General features: G+C 39.1%; 1 protein-coding gene across 1 annotated transcript in view; it reads left to right on the forward strand.

Annotated features, from left to right (window-relative positions):
• The first annotated feature begins 569 nt into the window (after window positions 1-569).
• SGIP1 (SH3GL interacting endocytic adaptor 1) overlaps window positions 570-20,302 on the forward strand; it is a 211,065-nt gene continuing 191,332 nt past the window's right edge. Inside the window, exon 1 of the mRNA XM_054720911.1 lies at window positions 570-592. Within this exon, the coding sequence (XP_054576886.1) occupies window positions 583-592 (10 nt within the window). The 5' untranslated portion in view covers window positions 570-582. The remainder of the gene's footprint in view (window positions 593-20,302) is intronic.

A 20,302-nucleotide genomic window follows, 5' to 3' on the forward strand; every position in this document is an offset into this window, starting at 1 on the left:
CAGGCTGCACGGAATTAAGTTTATTATTATTATTTTAAATCCCTTTCCTGCCGGCGCCCCCCGTTAAGGTGGCGGCGTCAGAGAATTAATCTCGGGTACCCAGCAGGTTTCAGAAGCCGGAGAGGGGGGGGGGGCGGGGGAAGTGCGTCACCAGGTGGGGAAGGGGCTGTGCACTCGGCGACCAGCGGCAGGGGCCGGGGGTGGAGGGGAATGGGGACGGGAAATCGGTTCTGGGTGCTCTCCGGGGGTATTGTGTCAGGAGATGCGGGCTGGCTACCATGTGACGCGGTCCAGAGCTGAAGGGATTGGCCGAGGCAGCGCAGGCGGTGCAGCTCGTCGGCTGGCTGTTCCTCTCCCTTTCTCTCGCAGCATCTTCCCGGGAGCCTTAGGTGAAGCAGCACCAGCTGCATCCATGGCCTATCTTTGGGGTTAACGCTTGTCTTTGGCTTCAGCTGCAACGGATACAGCCGATCGCCTGGCAGCAGCGGCAGCGGTGTTGGGAGGATTTAGCTGGGACCTGGAATCGTATCCTCCCGTAATTTTTCAGACTCCTTGGAAATTAAGGAATGCAATTCTGCCACCATGATGGAAGGTAGGATGCTTTCTGCTGTGGTTGACAGGCTTCAGGCAAGGTGATGGGCAGAACGGCGTTTGAAGAAGGTGTGCAGCCTGCGTTTGTGGCTGGTCTAGAACCTGGTTGCCAGGATTTGCAAGCAGAAGTGCTGCAGTTTGCTTGCAGTGGACCAGGGCTCAGACTCATGGAATCAAACCACAGGGCTTCGCTTTAGCTCAGAACCTTACAGAGCTCCCAGCTCTTTTAAAAGAGAAAAACCTAAAGTGCTTGCAGGGCGCTGAGATAGAGCTCGTAAGGAGCTTGCAGAGCAAATAAGTTGGGAGAGAAGATAAGGTTGTCTGCTCTGGGTTCCTGGGACGACACTGATTAAACATTTACAATGGAAACTTGTTTTCTGAAATTGACATTAGACAGGAGAGGTCATTGACAGAGTTATCCATGCTGTAATTTTTATTGAACAGTTTAAAAAATTTAAATTCATGTAGGATATGTTTATCTCTGCGATTTATATTTGACTGTTGGGGTGACAGATGCAGCAAATTTGGTCCGTAAGATATAGTTTTATGGGGACGTTAGAGCAACGGAATGAGCAATATGAGGAAAATATCCAGGCCTCTTGGCTCCTGATTCAGGGTCTTATCAGGTTGTGTGTGTGTGTGTGTGGTTTTTAAACATTGGTGCTTCCTAAATGTGTTCCCTGTACAATGTTTCTTAGCCAAGCATCGAGCAATTCCTTACTGATTACCTTTTACATTTAATATTAAGTGTAAGGAGGAACTTTTCCTGAGATGTTGTTTAAACTATATTTTATTCTACTAAATTACCCTTGCAATCCTAAAATAGTGACAGCTGAGATTGCCTCAAAAAAAGCAGCAAGCTGACTAAAGAAGAAACAGGCAGCCTGACCCTGGCTTTGATTTTCTGTTTTCATACTACAGGATGGTGCAAAACTCCTGGCCTTTCCTAAGATGACAGGCAGAAATTTGTCCCCAGCCTGGATTTCACGATGCAGAATCCAGTGCATAATGGGTCTCAAATCAGCCATGAAAATGGCAGAGAGGCCACCTCTTAAACTAAGGTCTGTCCTAAAGATTTTAAACATTCTCTGGAAATTTACCAAAATGGAATGAGGAGAATGGTTTCAAAACAACAGCAGTGTAGCCTGTACATATTTGGCAGAAAATAATTCTTTTGCTCTCTCTATCATGTCAAACATTAATGTGATCTGGGTGAGTGAAGAATTTTATAGTCATGGCCCATAGATTTTAGAAAATAGCCTTAAAAAAGGGATTGGATATCATTTTTATATGGAGCCTTGTCTTGTTTGCAAAGGGCTCTCAAGCAGTTCTTTAAATATAGGCCTAAATAAACGGAGATTACCAATGCTCTAAGATTAAATCATTTTCATTAATTAAAAATGGATTTAATCTATGAACAACAACACAAGACAAACAGAAAGAGTATTACTGTTGTACTTTTCAATTAAAAGCTCATGTAGATTGCCATTTTCAGGGGAAAAAAAGAAATCTTGTCAATAGAGATACTATAGTTCTTTGCTAAATTTTAGGTAGTATTTCTTAAAAATAAATCTGCACATATTCTGATTCAATTTAATCTTACACAAGGGAGTGGAACATCTTTCATTTTACTTCTTGCCTTGCAAACTATGGAGTTAAAGTGTCTTCTTTGAAGGAAGTAACATTTATTGGTGTTCATTAATGATTCTTCCAGTAAAATTGTCTATTGTGCCATCTCAGAATACCAGCTCAAAGCCCTGTGAGAAGCTTATTTGAGCTGCCTAAACTGAAATGAGAACTGTAACAAAGACTTGTGTTGGAGCTGAATCAACACTATTGCTCTGGGTTTGCCAACTTTACCTAAGGAAGGACGTTATCTCGGCACCTTTATGACTTATAGGTGACCCCCTGGATATCGCTAGTTACCTTCTGTCAGATTTTTGCAAAAGAAATTGGAAAGGTGTTACCATTGACTTAAAAATTTAAATGAAACTAGTAACTTTTTTATCTACATGTAGTTCCCACTTAAATGCTTTTCAAGACTTATCATCCTAAATGATTCAGGGATCTTAGAAAGGCAGGTTGGAATCTTCACTAGAAATCAATTTACCTATCAATGACCTTCCACACAGTCCCCAGTCTTTGGGGCAGTATATATACATACATGTGTCTGATATCCTATCCCAGAATTTCACTTATGAATTGCTCTTATTCTAAAGGCATGGGATAACAGTTATTATTTATATTAACCTCATCCCTAGTGGGCTGCAAGTGTGTCTCCAAACATCCAGATAGTTAAAATGATTCTCTTCTCAACTAGCACCTCTTTCTCTCTCTCTCTCTCTCTCTCTCTCTCTCTCTCTCTCTCTCTCTCACACGCACACACACACACACACACACACACACAGTCATCTACACATATGCACTGTTCTAGAAAGGGAAGAAACCTACATTTGCACTTGTGTGTGTATATAGCTCTATATTCAGTAAAGTGTTTGAGTCTGCTGCTCAGGAAAAGCATGGCCATGGCAACTTTTCAAAGCTACTTCTCTACTCTGTGTAAAACAAGAGTAAACAATATTCATCTGAATGGCTCATAGGCTAGTCAAGAGTACTTGTTTTGATGGAACAGGATATAGGTTCCATTCATTCAATGCTTATTAGAAATTCTTGTCATAGATGAAAAACAGTGCTACCTCCTCAGTGATTCTAATATCATAGAAGGCAGTAAAATAATTCTGCAGGGACCTCCAGCAGGTTACCAGTAGTTTGTGGCTCCAAATATTTCTATTAAAAAGTATTTTTAAGGGACTTGATTTGATGATTCCCGTACTCTTTATTTTTTAGCAATGGTTGGTATTGAGTTATGTCTTTCCTAAGAATGCCACATGATGTGGAAACTAATGTAGTATGAATGTGAAGGGAAAGAAGATGAGCAAAGGGAATTATTTGCCAAATGGTGTATGTGTTGTCTAAGCATACAACAGTCTACGTGATTAGGAAAACTGTTCAATGGTTTTATTGATTTTTATGTTTTATTATTAAAATTTGAAAATGACATTTTAGCTGTCTCTTCTAAGGTAAGTGAAAAAAACTAAGTCGGGGTTTCTTAGGACATCTGTAAGACAGTCTGGGAAGTTTCCTCTTGTCGGTGCAGAAGTGCACCGAAAGTGCTTGTGTTCTTAGTTCCATACTCAGGCTCTTAGGTATTATACTGGAAAGGTATGTTTTTTGGTGCCAATGATTTCATCTTCTATAACATATTTTTAAATTAACAAGCATATTTTAAAGGTTTAATTATAATATGCAAGGCGATTTAATAAATTTTGTTATATTTACTATTCACAATAACCTGCATATAAGTATATTCTATATATAGTACTTTTGCAGTACTTTTTTAAATTGCAAAAATAAAAAATAATACATTGAGGCAGAAATATGGTGGAATTTGAACCCAAGTGCATTAAACAGCAGTGCTCGTATTTTGGAACCATTGTAATATTTTAAATAGGAACCTTTTCTTTTTACTTTGCATCAGGTGGTCTTGGTCATGTTAACCTAATTGAAAACTGGACTTAGTAGTTTCTTTGGTGGCATATTCTGACTCTCTCTGTCTTTTAAATATGAGTACTGACACAAGGTCTCAATTCCTTGTTAAGACCTATTATCTCCAAAATCATTCTTTTAAAAATTTTGAATACCTCTAGACTGACTGACCTGTGGTTGCAATGAACCTTATAACAGTAAAGGCTTTGTTGTTTTTTTCCTATCTAGAAATGAAGTTTTATTTATTTGGAAAATTCTTTGATGTGATCATAAACGAACAATGCATTTTGAGGTTGTAATTGTTCATTTTCTAGTTAGCTAAGAAGTTTTAAAAGAAATGCTTGTGCCCAGCCTTCGTGGCTGAGTGGTTGAGCATCGACCTATATACCTGGAGGTCATGGTTCAATTCCCAGTATGGGCATATGCCCAGGTTGTGGGCTCGATCCCCAATGAGGGGCTTGCAGGAGACAGCAGATCAATGATTCTCTCTCATCATTGATGTTTCTATCTTTCTCTCCCTCTCCCTTATCTCTGAAATCAATAAAAATATATATATTTTTAAAATGCTTCTAACTTTCCTACTGATTCCCTTCCTAGAAATAGTGAAGTTATTCTGGAAAATATTAAGTATGCATACAAGGTTCTAATATATGTTCTATCATTTATGTAATTCCTCTCCTTCAAGGTTCTGTGTCAGAAAGAGCCTCCTTATATGTATGTTTCCATCCAATTTCAAGGGTCAACTTTAAATCTCTCAAAAGAACATGCAGTCTTTTAAAAAAATTAACTTAGATAAACCATTCTAGAAGATTCTGGAAAATTCTTCTGGTTGAATTTGGCACATACACTACCCATGTTTTAAATAAACAAGTTGCAGGAAGTCACCAACTCGCAGTTTTCATGTTCCCGAAAGTTTATTTATGAATTGCTCTCTTGAAACATGTTTTCCCATAGGAATAGGAATATAAATGATAGTTAGATTCTCATACTTGTCCGTTGAAGACTATTAAACCCATTATCTGGTTGAAATACTAAATGTTTGCTATGAAGTGTGTAAAGAATAGTACAGTTACTATAGTAATTAGCCAGAAGAACACAATGGCATTAACTTGTTTTCAAAATGAATGTTGCTCTTTGAGGGAAAGAAGGCTTAATTAAATGACTCTGAGAAGATGAAGAGAAAATTTGAAGGGAATTTTTAGGTATATTTTCAGAAGCTTTAGAGACTCATGATACTGGATTTTTCAATTATGTTCCATTTTACTATCATACTGTGTTTTACATTTTCTCAATTTCAATTTTATCATATCCACTGCTATTAAATTGTGATTATTTTCATTATGTAAACTCACAAGTGGAACAAAGAAAGGTAAAGAGAATTTACTGAGATGACTGTAAAGTAGTTGGAAGGGAAAAGAGAGGTGAAGGCATTATAATGAATTTGGGTTCATGTCTGAAAAAGTACCTGAGGAAAAATGAACTGAGTGAGGAAGTGGTCATAGATAGAAGGGAACTGGGGAGTATGGTAAGGGCATGATCCCCTTGAGGAGAAAGTGGGATGTGGACAGATCCCAGGATTGGGTCTGTTTTATATGCTGACTGACAAATATTTCTATGGGCATAGGATGGCTTGTTTACCATTGGATAGGGGGAAGGAGGTTTAGACTTAGAGAAGGCTAAGTCTCCATCTTGGAAAAAGTATGCCATTTAACTGCATCTACTAGTATAGTATTTAAATTCCCTATATCTTATCATTTTGTATAAAAAACTTCTATATCTTCTCATTTCTCTTTAAATCCATAGCATAAAAGAGCCTGCACACTCTGGCCTGCTGTGCCTCTCCTCTTTAAGCCTGTTGAATGTCTCACTTACATTGAATACCTGACAGCCTTGCTACCTGTCTCAGAGTGTTTAGAACAAATACTTTCCTGCCTCCGGGCTTTTGCTCTGCCTTGAACATGCTTTTGGCAACTCATGGAGTAACTGATTCCAGCAAAACTGTCACCTCCTCAGGAGGCCTTCTCTATTATTCTTGTCATCCCAAACTCCCAAGCGCACGCCCTGGGCCACTGAGTCCATTTTAGTCCCTTCTCTCTCCTCAGAGCTGAATTTGTGATACATGGTTATTTAATGGTGTACAGGCTGAATCTCTTACTCAGAAGGAAGCTCCTTGAGGGCAGGAATCTGGTCTATCATAGTCACCTCTGTATCCTTAGCTCTTGACACACAGTGGACACTTAGCATGTTTATTTATTGAGTAAGTGAATAAACCAGATGTAAATGACTCCGATGACTTTAAACTATACTGTAAGATATGATGTTGGGCATTATGGTGGATGTAAAAAAATAAATACTCATATTTATATTTTCACTGGAGGAACAAGAACCATAAACCTGAAATAATTAGGACAAGATATTATAGAGCAGAGTGCTAAATTGTAAGAGACAGATAATACATTTTGAGAAGCAAAAGTAAAGAAACAGTCCATTTGAAAATATGTGCTTGAGCTTGATTTATTTTGGTGATTAGCTCCAAGGAAATGGAAAGAGACAAGATATAGCACAGCTATTCAAAGAAATTTCCAGAAATTCCAGAGACAGTTGTGTCAATATCCTGTATATATTTTTTTCCTTTCTCCCTTCTGCTCTCCTTGTATTTCTTTCTCCACATTTCTCAGTCTTCCTTCCCACCTTTCCCTTTCTAGGGTATTTTTACTTTTCTCTGATTTTGACCAAATCTGAAAGTGGTGGCTTATAGAGCTAGAAAGTTTGATTTGGAATTTGGGAAAGTATTTTTAAATAAATAAATGAGTATAATGTTGTATGATGTATTTGTGCATACAATGACAATGTGGTGGTATATGAGATTGTTTAGACACAAAATTATTCCTAATTGGAGAAATTGTTGATCTTAGAAATCCAATATGTTTGCTGAACTTGTGCAGTTTGGATTTTTTTTTTTTTTTTTTTTTTTTTTGTAGGAAGAGCATGGATCCAGAAGTCAGACTTGAGTGTAAGTGATGTGACTTCTTGGCTGTGTGCCTTGAGAAGGTTACTTTACCTTCCTGGAGTTCAGTTTCCTTGCAAATAAAATGAGAGAATTGATCTGGCATACCTCTAAACTCCCAACTCTGAGAGTCTCCGGTATTTGCTGAATAATTTGGATTCCTCATATCTACTCCCTCCGATGTTTGAATCTGAGTGATTTACTCCTCTTCCTCCCACCACAAAATAACTTGTCCATGACACAAAAATAATTCAAATGTATTACCACCTGCCTACTATTAGTTTAATCTTTCTCTTGCATGGATGCCACAAGTTAGTTTTGCATCTTTGCTGTATCGGGAGACAATAGCAGATTTCTGCAACCCTCCTCTACAGCTGCTAGCACAGAACTATTTATGTGTTCATCAAAAACTATATATTGAATGGGTACTAGGTGTTAGGCACAGTTCTAGGTGTTAAAGGCTCATTAATGAACAAAATAGATTTAAAGTCCAGCCTATATTGAGCTTCCTATTTGGTGCAGAAGAGAGATGATAAAATAAAGTAAAATGGAAAGTACATTATATGGGGGTAAGGACTTTGGACAAGAACTGAGTGGAAGGAGTGGAGTAGATGGGGATGCAGTTGTAAATAGGGTGGTGATGGAAGACTTGCTGAAAAGACATTTGAACAAAGACTTGAGGGAGTAGAGGGAATGAAGAGCCGTGTTTGAAGAAAGAGTCTGAAGAGGCAGGGAAAAGAGCAAATGCAAAGACTCAGAATGGTGGAACAGCAAGGAGGCCACGCATCTGGAGCAAAAGGCAGGGGAATGTTTAAGAGAGGGATGAAGAGAGGTAATATTCAAATAGACTCCTATGAGTCCCTTTCAGTGGAAGGAAAGCCAGTTTCCTTTTTCAGAAGTCAGTCAGCATGAGCCTATGTTATCCTTGTGTCAAGAAACAGGTGGGCATTCAGAAGCCTGGCATTCCGATACTCGTTCTGTCTTGTGATGGTGCCTCTCGGCACTCATTCTGACCACATGTTTTAGTAAATGAATTAATATCATGCTCCTGCCTTAGCTTCTGGTTCCAAGCCCAACGTCAGAGCTGAGTTCAGCTACAACTCTAGGCTTGAGCATTTCCACATAAGAGATACAGCCCCATGATAAGGATGACTTCAGAATCAGAATTCCACATCAACTCACAATTATTTTTGACTACATACCAAAGAACTTTATTTTTATTTTGGGTTCATATCAACTTCTACTATGCATCAGGACTAGTATTTTAGGATTTTTTAAAAGACCATGCAGACTGACTCATGTTGCATATCTTTAACAAACAGTATAATATGGAAAATAGTATGTGACATTACACACACTTCGAATTTTCCAAAATACTTCCTTCATTCAACAGGCACATCTGCAGCTTTCCCCTTAGTCTCAGGTGCTGTTTTAGGCACTGTGAATATGTCAGCAAAAAAATGGCAGCTGTGTTCTCCATCCTCAGAAGCTTTGAGTCTAGTGTATGTTATCACATACTCCTGTACATTATTTTCTTCTCACTTCATCTCTGTGGTAAGAAGGATAGGTATTACCATCTGTATTTCAAATAGCAGGCATCTAGGGCCAAATGATGTTAAGTGACTTGTTCAGGATGACCCCCCTTACCAAGTGGCAGGAGCAGCATGTATTAGACAAACTTCCCTCTTAGTCAAGTGCTCTTTATTTGTACAATGGTGCAACTTGAAAATCCTGCTCATATTGGTCCATGTTTCTGGTTGACAAGCAAATAGCAGATAATCTAAATTTGACATGGTATTTCAGAAGCCTTCTTCCGAACAGGCTAATTTTATTATCAGGTCACGATCCTTCAGACCAGCCGTCAGCCTGAAGAAGGCTAACACAGAAGTGTTTTATTCCAGTGGGCTCCTTCCAGTGACAATCCCCAGTTTCCGAGAATCTTACAATGAGAAGGGACAGGTGATATCACCAGGCCAGTGCACTCTAAACCTTCACAGCTTACCTTCTACAAAGCGTTTTATCAGAAAGCCTGGCTCCCATTATGAACAAAAGCCCTTTCTCCCTGAGAAGGACAGCTAGGTGTTCACTCACATCCCGTGAAAGCTTTGGCTGTTATCATGGAAACACGACGGTGTGGGATACCATTGAAGATTAACCAATCTAGTCCAACCTCATTTTGCAGTTGAGGAAACCAAAGTGGAATGAAATAACTTACCCAAGGATTTTTGTTCTGTCCCAAGTCAAGTTTATTTTAGTAGTGATTCAAAAAATGTGAATAGACAAAGACTTAGAACCTGTGGTATCTTTCACATTCAAAGGTGCTGAGGCTGGCTGGGTGACTGCCCAAAGATGTACAAATGAATGTGTCCCCAGGGTCATTGCTCTACTGATTACACATACAGTGTGGCCATTTATAGCTCTCCTGTGCTTCCATGGCTCGAGGGTCTGCTGTCAGTGAGTCAGTGCTGTGTGAAGGGAAGGACCAGGACCTGAAGGGGCTGTACCTCCTGGCTAGCTATATGACCTTGAGTGCATTCTAGAACTGCTTTGGCCTCAGCTTCCGCATTTGCACGGTGGGAATAATACTGGCTCCAATCAGATGAGACAATAAGTATTGAAGCATCTGTAAAAGTGTGGCACAAATGCCAGTTATTTTCTCAGATGGCTCTCTCTCAGCTTAGTTGCTGCATGTGGGTTTCTTAGCATTTAGTGGCTACAAATTATTGCTTGCTATTTTGCTTTTCAAGTACATTGTTGCTGCATCTCTTCTGCAGCGAGGCCTTATAGATGTCCCTCTTCTTTTCACCATACTGTTAATTTCTAGCGTATTCTATCATTTCTCTATTCTCAGTATCCAGGTGCTATACTACCCCTTTCTTGACCATGGAAGGCATCACTAATCAATCACAGCTGTCTTTCTCTCTGGCCTCGGCATCATCTCAGTTTCACATTCCAGGCTACCTCTACCAGTTTGCTTTTTCTTTTTTCTTTTTTTTAAAATATATTTTATTGATTTTTTACAGAGAGGAAGGGAGAGGGATAGAAAGCTAGAAACATGGATGAGAGAGAAACATAGACCAGCTGCCTCCTGCACACCCCTTACCGGGGATGTGCCCGCAACCAATGTACATGCCCTTGACCAGAATCGAATCTGGGACCTTTCAGTCCGCAGACCGATGCTCTATACACAGAGCCAAACCGGTTTCGGCCAGTTTGCTTTTTCTACCACAGGCAGTTTCCTAAACTTGAAAGCACAGTGAATAAAACTGGAATATAGGTGGTCTAGTTGTGTACCCAGCCTTTATAAATGCCCTTAATGAATCACTGAAAAATGATCTGTGGAAAACTGCCCACAGTACTGGTTATGATAGCAATTCAAGGAGATAGTCTGTAAGCCCTGTAGCAGGTAAGACCCTACTCCTGAGCTATTGATTTTAACCACCAAGTATCTCTTACTTAGCCCCCTTGTGCTCCCAATTCAAAGAACTGTATCTACCAGACAGCCAAACCAGGTTAGTATTTGTATTTATTTCTGATTCCTCATTCCATCCTGCCTCACATCAGTAGGTCTTCTTGATTCTGTTCTCTCCCTTTCATACTCCACTACCATACCTGGTCAGACTTCACTGCTTCCACCTTCCCAGCCCATCCTCCTCACAGCCATCAAAAGAGATCACTTTTGTCATTTACCTTTGATTGTTCCCCATCCTTTTAAGATGAAGTCTGAATGCCTCAATATGCTGTGCAACACTTTCATATGCAGGCTAGATAGGAGTTCCTTGCCCTTCTCTTTCCCTTGCATATGGTAACAGTCTGTTCTGATCATTCAAGGTCAAACAAAAGTATCTCTCTTCAACAAATGTGTCTCACATTATTCCCCCAGGTTGAGAATAAGGCACTCATTTAGCTTTTAATTCTCAGCCTCCAAAGGGCATGAAGCAGAAGGTTCAAGAGCACTAGCTTTGGAGTCAGGCTGACCTAGGTTAAACCCATCACTGTGACCTTGAAAAGCTAGTGAACCTTTCCTCCTCTTCAAAATGGGAGTGATAAAAAGTCTCTTTTTCATGGATAATCATGGAAGGTTGGAAGGATAATCAGAAAGTGTAGCATTCAGAGTTCTCCAGAGAAAAAGGAAGAGAGAGAGAGAGAGAGAGAGAGAGAGAGAGAGAGAGAGAGAGAGAGAGAGAAAGAGAGAGAGAGAGAGAGAGAGAGAGAGAGAGAGAGAGAGAGAGAGAGAGGTGACTTGATTATGAGGATTGGCATGGCAAGTCCAAAATCCATAGAGCGGCCTGGCAGGCTGGCAACCTGCAAACTTAGATAGGGGTTGATGCTATAGTCTTGAGGCAAAGTGTTACCCTCTCAATAGATCATAGCTATTTTCTGTTCATTCCTTTTCCAAGGACCAGGGACTCTGAGAGAGTAGAGATCATGTCTTACTTATTTTTGTATTCTCAATGTGTGGCTTGTGTAAGTGCTCAATAAATGTCCAGTGATTAAATAAACCTGTTGAGGGATCACAGACTTTTTTTTTTTTTTGGGGGGGGGGGGAGGAGGGAGGGAGATAGTCAAGCCACCAAGCATATATCATGAGAATTAAATTAGTTAATATATGCCAAACATTTAGAAGAGTATTTGGTCCAAAGTAAAGCTTATTAAATGTCACTTTGCTGGGCACATCGAAGGCTCCAGCAGAGTTCCTGAATGCGAGGCAGTACCCAGGATTGTGCTTGCCCCAAAGTACCCATCTGTTGTGCAGGATTGCACTGGCTGAGAGCCATACTCTTTTTCCAGGTGCAGGCAGTTAATCTAATATCACATACATTCTGCCTGACTCCTTCCATTGTTTGCCTCTCATTTTAAGAAAAACCAGATTTCATTGTAGAAAATGTGGAAAATAGGAAGACACAAAGAAGATATTGAAATCACTAATAATTTCATTATCCTATATAATAAAAGGCTAATATGAAAATCGACCGAACGGCAGAACAACTGGTCACTATGATGCGCACTGACCACCAGGGGGCAGACACTCAATGCAGGAGCTGCCTCCTGGTGGTCAGTTTGCTCCCACAGGAAGAGCGCAGCTCAGCCAGAAACCCTGAGCTGGGCTCACAGCTAGTGAGTGCAGCGGCGGTGGCGGGAGCCTCTCCCGCTACATCCCTAGCAGTTGGACATCCCCTGAGGGTTCCTGGACTGCAAGAGGGCACAGGCTGGGCTGAGGGCCCTTCCTCACGTGCATGAATTTCGTGCACCGGGCCTCTAGTTATGAAGTAACCAACCACTGCTACAATTTGTTGAGTGTAGGACATGGGCTTTGGGGATAGATTATCTGAAGACCTTAAAGACTGAGCAATATCATCAGTAAAGTGGGTGAAATAATACCTACCACATAAGATTGTGGGGAAATGAAATAAGATAATGTATGGATACACTCAGCACTACCTGACATTTTATGTAAGCACTCAGTGAATGCTAGCTCTTAATAGCTTTATGGTCAAAATATATATCTGTGTCAAAGAACCCAATTTTATCATCACATAATATGCACACATGTATGCATATACAGGGTGTCTCAAAAATATGTATACACACTTTAACAGCTGATAGCTCAGTTTTGAAAATGAAAAATATTTTAATAAACACTGTCTTTATAAATATTCAAACTGTGTATATACATTTTTGGGACACCCTATATGTGTATATACATAGATACATATGACATTTTACTTTACATTAGACTAGATGCCCGGTGCATGAAATTTGTGCATGGGCCAGGGGTGTCCCTCAGCCCAGCCTACACCGTCTCCAATCTGGGACCCCTTGGGGGATGTCCAACTGCTGGTTTAATGGAATAATGTATCTAAAGAAAATAACAAAGCTATTGTGATATTAGATTGTATGTGATATTAGATTAACTGCCTGCACCTGGAAAAAGAGTATGGCTCTCAGCCAGTGCAATCCTGCACAACAGATGGGTACTTTGGGGCAAGCACAATCCTGGGTACAATATCATCCATCATCAAGCTGATCTTCAACACTCAGAAATGTTATAGCGTTCTTTCTCCTTAAACTAGTATTTCCATTCCACCTTTGTCACAGAATATTTTCATGTAAACTATTTTTATATTTGCAAATCTTTTACTGATATAATTTCATCCTTCGAGTTAAAATTTTTACTAAACTGGCAATCGGACATCCCTCTCACAATCCGGGACTGCTGGCTCCTAACTGCTCACCTGCCTGCCTGCCTGATTGCTCCCTAACCGCTCCCCTATCTGCCTGATTGATGCCTAACTGCTCCCCTACCAGCCTATCATCCCAAAATCTTGTGATGACATTGCGCGATGCCACCTAGTCTTTTATTATATAGGATTGTAACCATTATCCTAGGCAGCATATATATTTGTTAAAAGCGTGGGATTAGGAGACAAACTTCCTAAATTTAAGTCCTCATCTCTCTATCCTTGCCAATGTGTGAATTTAGGTAAGTTATATAACCCCTCTATGGCTCAGTTTCTTCTTTTGTATGAGATGATCTCAATCTAAAATTATTATAAGGATTAAATGAGTTTATTATAGGGATTACATTGGTTTAATATGTTATACATATAGTTATTATTTTATTAAAATATGTACTATATATGTAACATATACAATATACATAAAGAGAAATATTTGGTACAGAGTAAATGCTCAATCAAGAAATGTTAGCTATCATTACCATTGTCATGAAATAGTCTCCAAAAGCATTGTTTTTACTGGTTGTATAGTATTTCATTTCATGATAATTTATTTTACAATTCTCCTATTAGACATTTAGACTGCTAGCTGGAGATTTACATTTATACTGAGCCAGAATGGCTCATATTAATGAGTCACATGGTATGGTAGAAATCCTTGATTCTCATGTAATAAGATAGCTTGGTGAGGTGGTGAGAGTTCTATATTGGGTCCTAGTCCTGGCACTGTCCCAGCCAGCTGAGTGACTTTGGGCAAGCTATTTGCAAAGTAGTAGAAAGAGAAATTGATTTTAATTCAAAATATTCTAACACCTTCTGGCACCATTCCTTATTAGCTATGATAATAAGGCCAAGAATTTGCCAGGTGAGTAGGAATTGATTTTTTTTTTAATGACCTTCTTTGAAGGTCCTGGCTGTGTATGTTGGGCAAGTCACCATGTCTTTGTTTTTCCATCTGTAGAATGGTAAATGATATGAGCTTTCTGGCCTTTCTCATTTGGTATCAAAGCACAAAATATATGAGAAAGTATTTTGAAAGCTATGAATCTTTAAGTAAATATAATGCAGTATTAGGGCTATTATTATATTTAGTATCATAGAAACTATATTTTCAAGTAAAGGTTAGGTTAGATAATTTTGTAGTTGCTAACTAGTTTTAAGATTTTGTGCTCTAGTAGTACTAGGGTTTCAGGACGTATCCACACTACAGTTAGCCCCTCTCTCCATACCTTCCACCTTTCATGCATGCAACTGTTTTTCTTCATTTCAGATACAAGGACAGAAAAAACACCTTTCTTAATTCGATAAATTATTTGTTTGGATGGGGAATTCTATATATAATTTTGTTAAACTGTGTAGCAATATTGTTTCAATAATGAATACGTAGTGGGACAATTTAAAGTGTGAAATATATCTTGGCCTAATTATAAAACCAAATATAGTTCTTCATATAATTTTGGCAAACTCTAATTCACTCAATCTAATTACCAGATCAAATTATTTAATCTGAATTTCTTCTCTTGATTTTCTTTTGCTATTGTCTATCTTTGTGGCAATATACTTCAAGTTGGCACATTGAAGAATAGAGTCTGTTGCTCTTTTGATAATTTTTACTAAAACACAGAGTAAATTTATAGTGGCAATGGAATGCTGTGAGTTAGTCCCGGTTCTAGATATGGAATACAAGTTTACAAAACACATGGAGGCCTTGCCTTCATGGAGTTTGCATTCTATTAAGAGGAGACAAAACTAACAAACCAAATGAATAAACCAATAGTTTCAGATGGTGGTAAAATCAATGAAAAACAACAACACAAAATAAAAACCATGTGGAAGAGGATGGGGAGTGGTTGTGAAAAGTACTTGAGGTCGTAAGGGAAGGCACTTAAGCTGAGACTTCTTCATACTGTGACATGTAAAGGTCTGGGAACAGATATTTCAGGAGTGAAAAATAGAGAGGCAAAGGGTCTGGAGCTAGTAAGCTCAAGGAACAGAAGGAAAGCCAGTGTGGCTACAGACCAATGAAGGAGGGGGAAGGTGACAGGAGAGAAGGAAGGCAAGAATTGGGTCAGGTAGGGCCTTGTGAGCAATAGAGATGAGTCTGGAATGTATTCGGAGGCAATGGAAAGCCATTGGATGGGGTTTAAAGAGAAGGTCATGCTTCCATATGATCTTCAATTACTTTGGATGTTGGATGGACATGGACTTGTGTAGCTATAGTTGTCATTCTGTTCTTGTGTGTGTGTGTGTGTGTGTGTGTGTGTGTGTGTGTGTGTGTGTGTGTTTTGAGAGAAAGTTGTCTTGAATCTGTGTTCGAGTATAAATACTCTGATTTTATTTAAATTTTATGTTTATTTTCTATAAAGCTAAGAGAGGTTGAAAAGGATTGTGGTGCCCTTCCCTAAGCCACGCGGCACCATCACTGCTGAGGTCTGAGAGCTCAAAGTAAAGGTTTACTTCAGCTATTGAATAAATTCTTCTTCTAACCCAAATGGTCCCGGCATTAGATTTCTTCCCATGCATGTTGACAGGTGAAAAAAATGAAAATGTTAGAAATCCAAGTATATTATGTTTTTTATGTACTTGTTTTTACGTGGCTTTGAAGCACTTCAATTCTTTGATAGTCATTTTGATACTGAATCCGTTTATTAGGTTGGCTCTCATCAATGAGGCTCTTTCTCTCTAGTCCTCATCAGAAAGATAGAAGCACTTAAGAGATCTTGCTGTTGACAGAGGTCGACCTCTCTATGTTCCATTTTTCTTCCCAAATGTTTCCATTAAACCCTCGTGTTATGCCTGAATTTCATTGACAGAGATCCCTACTGTCTCCTTCAACAAGATTTACCTGTGTAGTCAGTCCTCCAACTCTGTAGCTATTCTCTTCCTACCTGCAGGTGCCTAAACTCTGCTCTAAAATGTATTTGTAAACCAGAGGAAAATATATGAGGCTTTCTGGAAGTGGGACTTGTTCCTGTTCCAGTCTTCTTTATACTAAGGGCTCTGGTTTTTTCTTCTAATTGCTTTTTTGATATAGAAGGTAAGTGCACAGGCTTGAAAGTCAAAACAAACCTAGATTCAAATCCTGCCTCTGCAACTTACTGGCTGTGTGCCTTTGGGCAGGCCTGAGCTTCAGGGTTTTATGGTTTGTTTGTTTGTTTCTTAGCTTTTTAAACTATCACAAGTTCACAAATTATCAGCAAGTATTTATTGAGGCTGCAAACATTGTACCAGGTACTAGGTGTATATGGTGAGCGAACATCATGGGCACAGGCCTTGTGGAGCTTGCAGTAAAATGACAAAGACATTAAATTAATACGGATAACTAAATGACTATAAGTGAACAAAGTGCTGTGAAGGAAGCACTGAATGAGATTCTCAAGGAGCTTTTTTAAAATATGGGACCTAATCTGATAAGGTAGGCGTGAATCAAAATTGTTCCAAGTATTACAGGACACTGTGCTTTTAACATATTTCCTGTGACCATCGCATTCAATTGATCATAGCTATTGCCACTGTTATCATCTTGCTGCTGTCATTGTTAATATTACACACACCCCATGCCTGTATGTAGCCTTGCTTCAGTGAGCTTTCCAGAACACAAATGTCTACTGTGTTCTTGGTTATTTGCCTAGAGCTGCTCTGCATCTGTGCTCCCCGACTGCTGCCAACTTACCTAGTTTCTGACCTGGTATCTGAGCAGTTTCCAGGGCCAGCCACTCATATTTTGGGTTCTATCCATGCCTTGACTCTCGCAGATTCCTTAGGAGGCTTCTGATCTTATTGCTCTACCTCCTAAATGAATGCTAACCAAACCTCAACATGACAACCGCCTTGTTGCTATGCTAATCAAAAAGGAAGGAGGAATCTTTTAGGAAATTTTCTGAAAGAACAAAAGAATGGCTCCCTCTCTATTTAAGCCCTTTTGAAGAGCCTATTGCTACACCTACTCTGCACTATAAGCATCTGTGCTGGCTGGGTTACAAACCTGAGGGATATTTCTTTCCATTGTTTACCAGAAAGTTTTTCTTATTCACCACTGACCTAAGCCGAGACCATAAATCTAATCCTCAGACTTTTCCATTTCTCTATATCAAAGCCTGTGAAAATATGATTTTAAAATTATGGTACTGTAAGTACATGTGTGGTACATACACCCATGCAGCTGATTGGTAAGAGGGACACTGCTTTATGGCCAGTACCTCTGAGTCATCTTTTCTACTAGAGTCGCTCATAACTCACTATAGCTCTTCCTTCCTTTTCTTCCTATTCTCTAGTTAGACCTTACTAAAAGATAGCTGCTCCATAACTTAATAAAAGAAAGCTGCCCCAGATCAATCCTAGATCTCAAGATAGTGCATAAGAAAGACTAAGAATAGCATTATCCTTGAAATGTTCCATATTTTCTCTTAACCAGTAGGTGCAGCTATAACCATCTCTCCCCCTCCCCATCAAGAGGAGAAAAGAAGTAGAGTTCAGATTTATTAACATAAAAATAGCTACCTGAGTTCCTGCTTTGTGCCAGAAACTATTCTTAAATTTTCTATGAGCTTTTATCTCATTTAACATACACAACAAGTCTATGAGGTTGACACTATAATTATCACCCTTTTAGAGATAAGAAAACTGATGTCAGAGAGCTTATGAGTTGCCCAGATATTTAGACTTGAACCTGATCTGACTCCCAAACTTATGTTGTAAATCATGCAGTAATATTGTCTCTCCATTTTCACCTTTGAGAAATTATATTTAATATATTCCCACATAAGGGCAAACACAGTGATATCATTTGTACCACAACATTTGATAACTAATATTATTATAGCATGCTTGCCTATTCTTACCAGATAAAAATTAAACTTGAGAAGATTCCTGTCCATGAAATATCTATAATACTTCACATAGAAAAATGAGTAGATATAACAGAATGAGTAGAGGTAACAAAACTATTCTCCAGGATGTCTTTGTTTGGTTGTTTTTAATTAGATTGGTTTGCAATTTCTTGCATTTTACTTTAGAAGTTTCTATGGGCACTCTATGTTGAAACTACCTTGGATGTTTAATAAACTATCTTGGATGTTTCAAGGAAATTTTCTGAAAGAACAAAAGAGTGCATCCCTCTCTGAGAAATTTGCAATGTCTTTTATGGTAGAATGAGAAATGTATTTCCCCCTTTTGTTCAACAATATATTGGACACATCTCCTAGTTTCAGTAATAATAGAAATTTTATTTTGTAGCATTTCAGAGACAATTCAATCCTCAGTTGACTTTTGTTTAATATGAGAAATGAAGTTATTCTGTCTGGTTTAGCAAGGGTTATAGTCCCCAATTCCATATTAATAGCTTCATTATAGGTAAGGCTTAACACTGTTTTTAATTTTAATATCTTTACCAAATGCTCAGTCCTCAATAACTATAATAAAATGTGTATTTTAGAAATGTGTAAAAATATGCAGCACCTCTCCAAGTTTATTTATAAACCCGAGATAGAGCATTTATGTTATTTACTCTGCAGTAAATACAAATAAAGCCCTTAGGTATTGCTTTTTTACCTATTTCTTATTCTCATCGCAAGTTCTTTAGTCAGAGCAGGAAAAATAGCAATATAAGATGACCTCTGTGTAGAAGGCACATGCCCCCAAAATATGCAAAAGTCCAAGACTCTGTACATTCTCTGAACGCGTAATTGATTCATTGAAAGGTGGACTACCGCCACCCAAGGTTAGTAGTAATTATTGCCATTATTACTATTATATAGAATTTATCAGTGTTCTAGGCTGTGAGGGACTATATAAATGGCCTATCACTTCTCTCTCACTATAACACTGTGAGGGTTATTCTTAATTCCATATGATGAATGAGGAAAAAGGCCCAAAGTCTCATGCACAGCTAGGAAGTGGCAGAACAGGAGGGAACCACTGAGTCCCTAAATCTGTGCTCTCTGAATCACTGTGTTTAACAACTGCCAACCACCCTTGTGGGCTTGTCGGAGGGAGCTAGGATGGTGAGGCTCTTGTCCATTGTCAAGAACAGTCAGAGAGTTCATATTGGACCTCTTTATCCCCACTCATCACCCCGACTGAGCTCTTTTGACTATGGTTGTTTTACTGGCTATGCATTTTAAAGAGTCTTTACTGACTTGGGCAGATTCATTTAACAACACAACTTCCAGGCTGTCCTAGGTATGGTTCCTCCACTTCCTTCTGTGAGGCACTGTGTACTGTTTCCCACTGTTACACTGCTCCTTTTTCTCTCTTCCCTTGTTTCTTCTCATGTTCGCTTACCTGGTTTGCATTGTGTTGTTGTTTCCTGTGTGCTTATTCAGTTGTCTCTGCCCTTCCTGCCGTCCCCATGCAGTCAGGTTTAGATGGCTGTAAAGCAGCTTCACTAAGAGAAGTAAGGGGCTGGGCCACTTGGGTCAAATCCTGACCCCTTCACTTACTAGCTGTGCAATCTTAACTAATTTACTTCTCCTCTCTATGCCGCTGTTTTCTGTTTTAAAAATGTTTCTCAGCTCTAAAATCCATGTTACTATACTAATTCCTATCTCATAGAATTATTATGAGGAATAAATGAGCCAACCCACATGGAAGTGCTTAGCTTAGTGCCTGGCACAGAGGAATTGCTCACTTAATCAGTTTTGTTCTTACATTTGCCTGATGGCAGGTAATTTACATCAGAAAATCCCATTATTTGATGGAAACAGAAATGACTTCAAACACTACAAGGAAAACCCTTCCCCCAGGAAGAAAACAAAACAAGCTCTCCCTTTAAGGTGCTTCCCATTCCTTCAGTTCCCCCTGGCCACTACAAAGCATGTTGGCCGACTGCCACTGGGACCTCAGAGACTAAAACATCAGCCAAGTTTTGTTTTTCTCTTAACTCTTGCTATTCCTGTCTCACCAAATCCCTGCCACCCTG

The sequence above is a fragment of the Eptesicus fuscus genome, chromosome 9 (assembly GCF_027574615.1).
Source record: "Eptesicus fuscus isolate TK198812 chromosome 9, DD_ASM_mEF_20220401, whole genome shotgun sequence".
In the NCBI taxonomy this organism is placed as follows: Eukaryota; Metazoa; Chordata; class Mammalia; order Chiroptera; family Vespertilionidae; genus Eptesicus; species Eptesicus fuscus.